Source organism: Bactrocera neohumeralis, chromosome 6 (assembly GCF_024586455.1).
Source record: "Bactrocera neohumeralis isolate Rockhampton chromosome 6, APGP_CSIRO_Bneo_wtdbg2-racon-allhic-juicebox.fasta_v2, whole genome shotgun sequence".
NCBI classification, from domain to species: domain Eukaryota; kingdom Metazoa; phylum Arthropoda; class Insecta; order Diptera; family Tephritidae; genus Bactrocera; species Bactrocera neohumeralis.
In genome coordinates this window covers 72,435,782-72,449,316 of record NC_065923.1, presented here as the reverse complement: position 1 = coordinate 72,449,316, position 13,535 = coordinate 72,435,782, and the positions used below count along the sequence as shown (strand labels likewise).

Here is a 13,535-nt window from a genome sequence, read left to right as displayed (position 1 = left end):
AATTGTTTTGGGGGAGCAAATGAACTGCGGAGCCGCTTAAAATTGCTCGACCATAAATTGTGGGTGGTCACCAACAAGTCAGGCATGTATTTGTATTTGTTTTTGCGTTCGCATGTCGCATTTCATCGAATTGCCGGAACGAATGCGCCTATTGCCAATATTTGCACTGCCATTTAAGATTATCCTAATTGGGAATCTCGCCGGAAATCTGCACTGTAAAATGCGACACAAACACAAACAAACAGACAGACATAGATGAGGGCAAATAAAACGACAGGACAACAGTTAAATTGTATGCACAAAGGAAATGCCTATTTATATAAACACAGCTGAAGCGAGGGGGCAAGGCGTGGGCATGAGGGATTTGCAATTTGCGTTTAGTGTCCAACGAAGTAAATTTGTTGTGTCCGAAGCATATGTGAATGTGTGTTGCTGTTACAGTTGTTGTTGTTTTTATTGTTGTTGCGCGCAATTTAAACAATACGCATGAAAACGCAATCAATTGATTAGCGCAAGCGAGCGACCAACACGCCCAATTCGACACGCCCAAAATGGGAAAATGAATGTCCGTGGGGTAAGAAAAGACTGGAAATATGTTAGATGTTGGCTTTTTATTGCTGTTCATCAAGTTTTGGTTTGAATGCTGTGGACCGGCAGGTCTTTACTCAAAAGTCGTACATTAGGATAAAGATTCGTTGAGCCAGAAAAAGGGAATTATTTCAGGGTGTGATTTGGTTTATACAGGGAATTAAGAGGCAATGAAGCTGAAGGATAATGAGCTTGAATAAACGGGTAGGTCGATGTGACTTTTGCTATAGCGGCCCTATAAAAGATCGAGAAAGACTCAGCCGTCAAGTCTTGGTATTCACTTCGGTTGAGGAACGTCTAGCCACAACCTGCATTCAAGCAACATTTTTCAACATAACACTGATTTGTGCCCAGGTCCCGATGGAAGAGAAGGACGATAGGACCAAATATGCTTTAGATGAGCGTCTGGAGGGCGAGAAACGCACCTACCACGAGGTCAAAATTTTGCCTTTTTAGAGCTTTTTATGACTTTTTAGGGTCAAAGTGAGCAAAAAAGGCGCAAAATTTAGTAAAAAAAATGGCGAAACCATCGCAAATATGTTGAGTCTGAGATTTCGCATGGGACCAAAAAATAGTCGTCTATAGTATTAGATTCCATCACAAGTAAATTCGTCAAACTATTTGGTTCAAGCTCAAAACCAGGTCGATCGTGTTGTGATAGATGGACAACAAGTCCCCAGTGTCCTTGACGTGCGTACCCTCCGAGCACCTTACATCGAATCGAACCACTACCTTGTAGTAGTAAAGATACGCACCCGTCTCTGTGCAATAAAATATGCTCGTCGATAAATATAAGGATGATTCGACTTCGGGAAGCTAAAATCAAAACTGACAGCTAAACGGTTTTCTACTCGACTTGCAGTTTTAATCTCTGAGAGCAATCATCAGAAACTCGTTATAAGGGAACTGTGAGACGGCATTTCAAGCGTAGAGCTACCAGTTCCATGGACCAAAGGTCTTTAACTGCCCCCAAGTGCTGGTAGATACAGTGTCCGAAAGGAAAACCCTTTTCCGTTCTCTTATCTACTACTTTGATACACCATACTCCACTACAGTGGACTGACAGTCTAAAACAAGAGTTCATTGAGAGCTACGGACTGAATACTCCCTCTCCAACCTTCCAGTTGACCTCCGATCTCAAACCTTTAAGCGGAAGATTTCCAGATTTTTTGAAGAAACTCTGAAATTTAGATCTCACAAGTATTCGTAGGAACTCAAAAATACTACTAACTACTTTTAACTGAACCCTGTACCCATATAATACCTTGCCACCTTATTGTATAGCATTAATAATTCGAAAAATATATAATTTTGTCTGTCCTACCTTTATTATGACTGGTGAAGGTATTATTATCTGCTTCCAAGACGTTGCTCAATTGTTGTTGTTGCTGCTGCTGTTGTTGTAGCTGAAGTTGCTGTTGCAATTGTTGTTGCTGCTGTTGTAGCTGATGCTGATGTTCACTCGCTGGCGTTGGTGGGTAATCGTATTGATTCGTGCCACTATTTCCAACAACACCGCTGGCAATAGATTTGTACAACAATTGCTGTTGTTGTTGCTGCTGCTGCAAGCGATGTGTTTGCTGTTGCTGTTGGCTTAATGTTGTTGTCGGTGCTGTTGGTGGCGTATAAGGATTATTGTAAATATTACGCACGTCACTCTGGCTTTGCAGTTGCACTTGTTGTTGTTGCTGTTGCTGCTGTGCATGCGTATTAAAACCGTTCACCGTGAAATGACGTGTTTTCCCTGCAATGGAAGGCAAGCGCAACAGAAATGTTAATTTAAAGGTAAATATTGATTTCAGAAATTTAAATATTTTGAATTTTAATTTTTTTAATTAAGAAATTTTAAATATTTGAAGAAATAAATTTTTTTTTAATTAAATTAATTAAAATTTGATTAAATATTGGAATATTTTGGAAACTTTATTTTTTAAATTTAATTAATTAAAATTTGATTAATTAGTGAAATAATTCACAAAATTTATTTTGAAATTAACTTTAGTTAAAATTTGAAAAATTATTGCAAAGAAAGTTGAATTAAATTAATTAAATTTTGATTAATAATTAATTATTAAAATATTTTATTAAATTAAAGAAACTAAATGTGGTTAATTAATAAATTTTTTTCAATTAAATTATTTAATATAAAATTAAAATTAATTTTTTACATTGAAATAATTAAAATTTTATTAAGTACTGAAATATTTTACAAAATAGTTTTGAAATTAGTTTTATAAAAATTTGTTTAAATAATAAAATATTTTATAAAATTATTATTTTTTAATTAAATTAATTGAACTTCATTAAATATTGTACTAAATTAATGTATTTAGTTAAATTTATTAAAATTTGTTAAATTTTTTTTTTAATTAAAATTTTATGAGTTAATTAAATATTATAAAAAATAAATTTTTAAATTAAATTAATTAAATTGTGATAAATTATTGAAATATTTTGCACGATTAATTTTTTTAAATTCAATTAATTTTTCTAATTAAATAAATTAAAATTTTATTAATTAATTAAATATTCTACAAAATAATTTTTTTACATGAAATTAATTGAGAAGATGAGAAGTTTGAAAAACTTTTTTAAATTTTAAATAAGTTCCAGATATGCCAAAATCTGGTTACATTACCCCGAATCTACCAAAATTTGCTCTTTTTAGAGCCTTGAATAAATGCATGTGCGTATGTATGTAATATGTGTGTGCGTAAATAGCGTTGCCAGCTAGTGGCAGTGAAAATATGTTAATCTCACTGCAATTAAATCATTTTCCGTGTGCTTTTTCGTCGCCATTCACCATACCCACATGCATAAATTTGTAACGGTATAATGCGCGGGCTCATGAAAACCGTGTGTGAGAAAGCACTGGTGTTACCAAAAATTTTTCAAAGGTGGTAAATATTTAAAAATTTATCTTTCTAAAAATAAAAAATTTATCTTTCTATTACGGTATAATTTCTTTCCAAGTTACTCTCTCTATGTCTCTATCTCCTTGTATCTCTCTCTCAGCTCTATTTATGCGATACACTTTTTTGGATGTTATCTCTCTAGCTCGCTTTGTATCCTTTGTATCTCTCTGACTCTCTCTCTCTTATCTGTTTTTTGACTCTCTTTCTCTCTATATTTAGTAATGTAGGTATTCGGTTTATTTTCTTGTTTCCCTAAATTACTTTCCCTCTCTCTCTTACCTTACAAATTATTTTTTTAAATATCGTATTTCATATTTAATTCGTAAAATAAATGGCTTTACGACTTTTTTCAATATTATGTCCTTTCCAGAATTTCTCTCTAACTCTTAACCCCTTACTCTCTCTAACTCACTATTTTTTTCCACTTATTTTATTTTATTGGTTCTTTTCAACCTTTTCTCTTTCTTTCTCTCTCTCTACCTTTCTCTTACCTTACAAATAATTTGCTTACAGAACTTATTCCATATATCGTCCGTAAAAGAGCAGCTTTACGGTTTTTTCAACTTTCTCTCTCTGTTTCTTCTTGTATATTTCTCTTTCTCAAGATTATCTATCTTATTCTACTTATTTTGTTTTCTTGTTTCTACTGATATCTTTCTTTTCTTCTTACCTTACAGATATTTTTCCACAAAACATACTCCCTATTTCACCCGTTAAATAAATGACTTTATAATTCTCAACAACTTTATGACATATATTTTTTAAATGGTGGGAAATTCCATTTATGCCGTTCAGTTCACAATTTCTCTTCATTTTGTTTTATCTTCCATCTTTTAACCACCGATTACTTGATTATGTAGACTTGAGAACAATTTTAAATCCTATGGTTTTCTAAAAAAATTTTAAATCAACATCTCTCTTCAACAATATAAGACCGTCAAATAATTTGAAACTCTCGAAGAGGCTCTACTCATTAATTGAAACAACGATATTAATTCAAAATGTTGGTAAAATAAACAAATGTATATATATTTTTGAAAGCTTTTTAGATGAGCTTTCAAGATACATTACTATAACACAATTGCCAAAAAAGCGATGGTTTGTATAAGATTTTTTTTTTGAATTATGGGTACATTATACATAAGTATGTATGTAGATATATTTTTGAGAGCTTTTTGGATGAACTTTCATGTGACATTTTTCGGGCATAATTGAAAATAAGTGATGGTTTCTATTAGACTCTTTATAGAATTGTTGGCACAATATACAAATATTCTTGAGAGCTTTCAAAATAAGCTTTCAACTGATAACACTTTGGCTCTCTTTGAAAAAGTGATGGTTTAGTTTCTCAGATTTGATAACACTCTGGCATACCAGAAAAAAAGTAATGATTTTCATAAGATTCTTTATGGAAATATTGAGCTTTCATCTCATAACACTCTGACTTACTTGGAATGAAGTGATGGTTTGCATCAGATTATTTATGGTATTGTTGGTACAATATACATATGTACATATATTACTGTGAGCTTTTTGGATGAACTGTCATCGTATGAATCTCTGGCATAGGTTAAGTTAGGCTAATTAAATGGGCTGATAATATTAAGACTACCAACTATACCACTTGGAATTCTAGAGAATCTTGTCCTTGTAATATCCAGAACTCCTAAGTAAGCATCGTTCTGGCATATTCGAAAAAATAATGGTTTGAAATAGAAGAGAACAAAAGGGGGTTTTATTGGTACCAGTTTTACTATAATTTGTATCGGATTTTTGAGAGAACTTGGCGAGCAAAAATGTCTAAAACTTTCTAGTTGGATAGGTTGAAGTGAATTCGTCGAAAATTTTCTTATATCTTATATATATTCTTATTTTCTTTAGTTATAACTTGTCTCTAGCTTTGAGAGCGCTTCGAATGACCCAAAGAAGGGCAGTCTACCGGGGTCTTTGTAACCACTAAATTCATGACATAAAGTAACTCCAATGTTTTTATTTAGATTCAGATGCGAGCTATAGAGACTTTAAAGCGCTTTTAGTGAACCCGCACTACATACAAATATACCACATATGCTTACTAAGCTTTCTCTACAATCACAAATACATGCAAACTTGTTATTTCATACGACTGAATGGAAATAGTATGAAAGGGCTGAAAAAGCAAACGAGTATATTTGGTAGGATTGCTTTATATATATACATATAAAAAAATATATATGTATACATATAGGTATGTATTTACATAAGTATATGCATGAATATGACGCGCTAGAATATGAATGAATTATGCAAAGTTTTATATGGATATTCATAATAATAAAATAAAAGAGGGTTCTACAGCCGGAAATGATGACGCGGAAGCTGTGATAATGAAGCTGCAAATGTAACCTTTTTTGCTGGTCAAACAAAGCGAACGTAAGCGCATGGGCACAGCAACAAAAACATGCAAATCGGCTTTGAAAAGTATGAGCTCCGCCGCCCCTCTCATGCGTCGCTACTAAAGCCCGCCAGCGGCCCATCTAACAGCCAAATCAGCAACAGACAGCAGCAGAGTTGCACTTGTTGTTGTTGTTGTTGGCAGCAGCAACACTTTCAAACGGCTTACAGCACATTTCTTCACATAAACATATGCGCGTGTGTACAGGTATGTGTGTGTATTCATGTGTGGGTGTGCGTATGACGTTATGTTGATTTAAGTGGTGTGGTGGCTGCTTGTTAGGCAGCATTTGCGCTTTTGTTGTTTTTGCATATTAATTATGCTTATGTACTCGCATTAGACGAAAGTTGCGGCGCGCGTGTGGCAAGCAACTAAAGTTATGCGCGCTTATATGTATACATGCATACATAAATCCATATGTATGAGCATATTTTGTTGCATGTATTGGTGCTTGGATGTCGGGTGTGAAGCATCAACACATTGTTTGAATTTTTAATTTGCCGCTAAGTAAAAATTTTTGGCGCTCTCTTGTGCACGTGCAACAATGGTATTTTCTCCACGCTTAACGCGTGGCAAATCGGCGAGCAAGTAGGCGAAGGGCAGGTGGTGTATGTTGTAAGTAGAAAATATACTATTCAATGGTGATTTGCGGTTTTTAAGCTGGTGGCGAGCCGGCGGTGGCGGGTTGGGGGATTGTGGATAATTAAATTAAACATTGTGGATGGAAATTATTTTTTAGACTCTTATGTGATCAAGTTTTTGCTTTATTATTTGGTAAGGATATTAAGAGATAGAGAATTTTTTCCAGAGAGGCTTACAGAACAAAATAGAAAATCTTCAAGTTTTTCGGCTTCCTTAACTTAACTTAACTATACTTAACTTAACTTAACTTAACTTAACTTAACTTAACTTAACTTAACTTAACTTAACTTAACTTAACTTAACTTAACTTAACTTAACTTAACTTAACTTAACTTAACTTAACTTAACTTAACTTAACTTAACTTAACTTAACTTTACTTAACTTAAAATAACTTAACTTAACTTAACTTAACTTAACTTAACTTAACTTAACTTAACTTAACTTAACTTAACTTAACTTAACTTAACTTAACTTAACTTAACTTAACTTAACTTAACTTAACTTAACTTAACTGAACTCAACTTAACTCAATTTAACCGAACTAAACTTAACTTATTTAACTGAACTGAACTTAACTTAACTTAACTTAACTTAACTTAACTTAACTTAACCTTAACTTATCTCATCTTATCTTATCTTAGCTTTTTTCCCTTTTTTTCAACATCTTTTAAAAGTTAAGGGTTTTAAAAATAAGGCGTAGGAAATCATTATTATAAGGTATTATGCAGATACCTGGTCGCAGCGGAAACGTCAGAAATTGTGGAGCCGTTGAGCTCGCTAGAAAGGGGACCCTTATTCACATCCCCCCGTGTGTTATATTTATGGGCCACGCGCGAGCTCAGCAATCGTTGGTTAGCGCAACCAGCATTTGTGCTAATTCTGGCTCTGGATCTAAATGGTCCAAGGAACTACTAGTTCTTAGCAAGGTACACATAGCAGATACGATAGGTGTTCTATAGGACACTATCCTATTGGCACTCACTGAGTGAGACTAAAGATACTAGATACTTTCGGCTTCTCTGTTCAGCTTTCGCCATACTAAAGTTGAAGCATCTGGTCTGCCATACTCTTTCAATGACTCCGGTGAATTAGATGGAGTAGATATTACAATAATTTTGTAGCTGTCCATATTTTAGAGTTCTGAGATAAACGTCTCTGGCACTCCAAGTGGGATTATTTGCGGTCTGACGAAGAAGTTACTTATATATGTATTTGTCAGAATCGGCGATAGATAGAAAGATCGGAATCAAGTGCTTCTATGGAAAACTTTTCAAATTGTTGTGCTATCATACAAAGTAGATTTCTGCACCAGCAAGGATATGTGTCATACAACTTTATTTTAAAGAAAAGTATATATATTGACAACAGAATTTAAAAATATTCTTATATCTATATCTATATGTGTATATTTAAGTAGCCGCTGCAAATTGCTAGCCATGGCATGTGAGGTTCAATCACAGTGATTGCTTATTGGGGCGAGCGGTCGTTTAGCGTAGATAATGGCGTGAAATTTCGATTGACAATGGAGCATAACCACAAACAAATCTGCCGTAAATGCACACAAAAGCCATAAGATCTACCCAACTAACATATATGTATGTGTAGTACGCATATACATATATTCACATATATGAGCTGGGAGCTGCAAAAGCCCGCAAAATAGACAAAAGTGACAAATAAATGGCTGAAAGGCGCACAAAAGGGTGAAAAGCGAATTGTTTCGCAGCAAAAGAAACTATTAAATAAAATGGAAAACACGCACAAATAAGCAGGGGAAAGCACAAAGCACGCAAACAACAACACAACGCCGAATTCTTTTTCATAAGAAAGAGAAAAAAACAAACATTTTTCAAAAATTGGCTGATTTAGTGCGGAAATTGAAAGTCCCACAGCGCCCAACAAAATCTCAAATGCACGAAATACATGCATACATATGTGTGTGTGTGCACAAGACATAACGCCAGCGAGATTAGCATACATTTAGCCAAATGCAGAAGCATATCCCCAGGCGCATTTAACGCCATGTGTGACCAACCGCTTGCCGCTTAGCCTTTTGTCGTCTATTTTCGCACATTTATTTTGCAAATTTTTCACCAAAATAAAAGCAGATGAAAGTATGCGGCAAGTGAAAGGGTTCAAATGCCTTGGCTTTGCGCCATTCGCCGGTGACATAAATTAGAAAGTGAAAAAATAACGGTGGCAAGAAAAAATGTTGGTAATAAAATTTGCGTAAATAGCGTAATTTGCATTGAATGCTCATATGTGGCACAAAGCATAAATACATTTACACATACTTTTACATATCTTAGATATTGTATAACACAAGCGCAATTGTGTTGTAAAAATTTGACAAATTTATTTATTGGAAATATTTCTTTTTTTTTGTTTTTCTTGTATAAAAATCTAGTCTGGTGAATTAGAAAAAATAAAATGCGAATTTTTTCTGCTTTTTTTGAAATGAAGTATTACTAACACGAAACAATAGTAAAATCAGGTAGCCGTATGTTCTCAAATTTGGTTGGTATAGTATTCAGCATTCAAGTTTTTGGATTTCTGATACATTATTTGTTTTCGAGGTCCTTTCTCTTCTAATTTCTTTCCATTTTAACTATCATTTTTTTTTTGACTTTTCCCCTTTTTAATGTTTTTCTCATTTGAATTGACGTGAATTCTATTCTCGAATACTCGTTTGATTTAGTTTAATTTAGTTGTTTTTTTTCTTCTTTCTATTTTCTTGTCTTTATCTTTATCATTATCTTTTTTTATCATTATCGTTATCCTCGTCCTTTGCCTCATCCTCATCCTTATTCTTAACCTTAACTTTAACCTTAACTTTTTAACCTTAACCTTAACCTTAACTTTAACCTTAACCTTAACCTTAACCTTAACCTTAACCTTAACCTTAACCTTAACCTTAACCTTAACCTTAACCTTAACTTTAACCTTAACCTTAACCTTAACCTTAACCTTAACCTTAACCTTAACCTTAACCTTAACCTTAACCTTAACCTTAACCTTGACCTTGACCTTGACCTTGACCTTAACTTTAACTTCAACCTTAACCTTTACCTTAACTTAACTTTAACCCTAAGCTTAACTTTATCTTTATCCTTATCCTTATCCTTATCCCTATCCTTATCCTTATCCTTATCCTTATCCTTATCCTTATCCTTATCCTTATCCTTATCCTTATCCTTATCCTTATCCTTATCCTTATCCTTATCCTTATCCTTATCCTTATCCTTATCCTTATCCTTATCCTTATCCTTATCCTTATCCTTATCCTTATCCTTATCCGTATCCTTATCCTTATTCTTTTCCTTATTCTTATCCTTATCTTTATCCTTATCCTTATACTTATATCTATCCTTATCCCTCTCCTTATTCTTATCCTTATATTTTTCTTTACCATTATCCTTATTCTTATCCTAATCCTTATCCTTATCCTTATTCTTACCCTTATGCTTATCCTTGTCATTATCCTTATACTTAACCTTATACTTACCCCTATCCACATCCCTATCTTTATCCTTAACATTATCCTTTCTTTTCCTTATCCTTAATCATTTCTTTTCCTTATCCTTATCTTTAAAATTATACTTTCTTTGTCAAACCTTTCTTTTCCATGCCTTTCCTATTCCTATTTCCATTTCACTATCTATGTATATTCTCTCCTCGTTAGGGCTTCTACTAGTAAATATCCTCATTCCGCGTACACGTATATAATTATATCTCTCTCAAACAAGTTGAATTTTTTTTTTTTTTTAATTTTCCAAATTTTCTTTCTTTTTGAAACTAAAATTTGAAATTTACTCGCCAATCTCTCTTGGCAAAATCTGGGGTCCTATATACTCTCGTCAGAAAAACCTTGTACATTTAAATGACGGCAGTTTTGAACTTCCAAGGCTATATATCAACTTCTACTGTGTTCAACCGTTCAAAAATAGACAACTATGACACCGTGATATTAAAGGCTCAATGGCTAAGGCATCTAAAGTATTGAATATGGTGTCTAAAATAAAATATGCTAAAAGTTGAGAAGGAACAGAACAGACAAAGAAAACTTCATACAGAAGCGATTGAAACCGAAGCACACGTGTTAAATCCCTTCGTCGGATATAGTTAAAGTCTAGAAAAAGCAATAGTTTGCAGAGTTTCTTCGACTACTCAGCTGATGGGTAGACTTTTTGAAACTCGGTACAATTTCCTCACAAAATTAGTCTTTTAACTAGAATTTCTTATTCAATGGCATCCAAAAAAATACTCAAAGCATTGAAACTTGGAATCGCCCATCAAACCAAATTTTTCAAAATTCTTCACCATAAACTCTCTTTCTGTTGCGCTCCTTGACCTGTTCAATTTGTCTTGTGTGCCGCAACGCTTTCTCTCAACCAAATTGCGTCCATCTGCCCTCAATAGCACCCCACGAAGTCCACAAAGTATAGCTCGGCTTACCGCGGCCTCTATTTACGTGCTTTGTTGCAAATGCAATTTGTTACCTCGGACAACAAAGAATTGAGATGAAATCACAAATCCATGCAGCAAAACGCAACAAAACCGCCACACGCGTTATTACACTCCAGTACGCACAATCAGTGCGTATGTGAACGCAATTTGGCCGCTTTGTTTGCGAACTCATGCAATTCGGATTTTATTTTACATTTCTTTATTTTTTATACCCTGAACAAGGTATGTATATTAAGTTGGACACGAAGTTTGTGAGATCCAGAAGGAAACATCGGAGATACCATAACAAATATTTATATATAAATTTTCAGGATGACTACAAGCTGAGTCGATTTAGTCATGTCTGTCTATCTATGGTATCCGTCCATTCGTTCGTCTCTCTGTATATACGCGAACTCATTGCTCAGTTTTTGAGATATTGTTCTGAAACTTTGTTCACCTCCTTTTCTCTCGAAGAAACTGCTTATTTGCCGGAATCGCTGATATCGGATGACTATAGCATATAGCTGCCATACAAACTGAACGATCTAAGTCTATTCCTTGTAGGTAAAACTTTTTGGTTTTGCAAGATATCTTCGCCAAATTTAGCGCGGACTATTCTCTTAAGCAGCTCTACGATATAAGAAAAAATATTTTAGATCGGATTACTATAGCATATAGCTGTCATACAAACTGCACGATCGGAATCAAATTCTTATATGGAAAACTTTTTTATGACACGAGATATCTTCACGAAATTTTGTATGGATTATTTTCCCAGGCAACCCTATCATACTTGGAAAAAATTTCGAGATCGGATCACTATAGCATATAGCTGTCATATAAACTGCACAATCGGAATCAAGATCTTGTATGGAAACTTTTTTATGAGACAAAATATCTTCACGAAATTTTACATGGTTTATTTTCCCAGGCAACCCTATCATACTTGGAAAAATTTCGAGATCGGATCACTAAAGCATATAGCTGTCATATAAACTGCACAATCGGAATCAAGATCTTGTATGGAATACTTTTTTATTTGACAAAATATCTTCACGAAATTTTACATGGATTATTTTTCCAGGCAAGCCTATCATACTTAGAAAAAATTTCGAGATCGGATCACTATAGCATATAGCTGTCATACAAACTGCACGATCGGAATCAAGATCTTGTATGGAAAACTTTTTTATTTGACAAAATATCTTCACGAAATTTTACATTGATTATTTTCCCAGGCAACCCTATCATACTTGGAAAAAATTTAGAGATCGGATCACAATAGCATATAGTTGTCATACAAACTGCACGATCGGAATCAAGATCTTGTATGGAAAACTTTTTTATGAGACGTGATATCTTCACGAAATTTTACATGGATTATTTTCCCAGGCAACCCTATCATACTTGAAAAAAATTTCGAGATCGGATCACTATAGCATATAGCTGTCATATAAACTGGACGGTCGGAACCAAATTCTTATATGGAAAACAAAAGATATCTTCACGAAATTTTACATTGATTATTTTCCCAGGCAACCCTATCATACTTGGAAAAAATTTAGAGATCGGATCACAATAGCATATAGTTGTCATACAAACTGCACGATCGGAATCAAGATCTTGTATGGAAAACTTTTTTATGAGACGTGATATCTTCACGAAACTTGGCACATATCATTTTTCAATACAACCCTATAATATCCTAAAAAATTTTCTACATCGAACTACTACAGCATAGAGCTGCCATATAAACTGAACGTTCAAAATCTAGTGATTGTATGGAAACTGCTTCACTTATAGAGGGTATACCAGTATTCTTCTTGTTTTTGTATTTTTTTTTTATTTCACTCGTCATTTACGCGCTTTTCTTTGTTGGCATTAAAAACGGTCTGCTTAATTTTTTACCACACTTTTGTTTGCGCAAATTAATTCTATGCAAACGGGCGCGCTTTTGTGTGTGTTTGAGTGCGTGTGTCAACTGAAGAGCGGCTCTCAACGGCCGGTAATTTATCTTTCAACTTGACTTAATTTGCAGCAGCATTTGATAAAAAACCGCAAAAATTTAAGGAGGGTGAGTAAATGCATAGCACACATGCTGCATATGCGCGGGTGTGTGTGTGTATGCGCGCTTTCTGTTCTACTGGCATGTCCTGCCAATCGATCGGCTTGACTGATTGCAATTGTGATGAATTAATGCGACCAAATATTTGCGATTGGTTTGACATGTTTGACAATAAGCGCGTGCATGAATGCCATATGCGAGTGTGTTGGTTATTGTGTATGTATGCGTATGTATGTGAGTGCCTGCGTGCGGTATGCAAACGTGCGACGCTGCCACTCGAGCTGCATGTGGGAATGCGCTGCGTTTTGTTGCAGCTTTTTTGTTGCAATTGTTGTTGTTGTAGTTTCTGACGTTGTTGTTATTCGTGCTGTTGTTGTCACTGCTTTAAGCTGTTGACAAATTTTCATTACAAATTTCACACACACACACTCACACAATTGC

The 13,535-nt window shown here is 34.2% G+C and overlaps 1 protein-coding gene across 1 annotated transcript in view; it reads right to left on the bottom strand.

Annotated features, from left to right (window-relative positions):
- Positions 1–1,614: 1,614 nt before the first annotated feature.
- Positions 1,615–13,535, bottom strand: part of LOC126762839 (nuclear transcription factor Y subunit beta) — a 194,903-nt gene continuing 182,982 nt past the window's right edge. The window contains exons 4-5 of the mRNA XM_050479882.1: positions 1,913–2,332; positions 1,615–1,655 (exon numbers count right to left, since the gene is read on the bottom strand). Of these exons, the coding sequence (XP_050335839.1) occupies positions 1,615–1,655; positions 1,913–2,332 (461 nt within the window). The remainder of the gene's footprint in view (positions 1,656–1,912; positions 2,333–13,535) is intronic.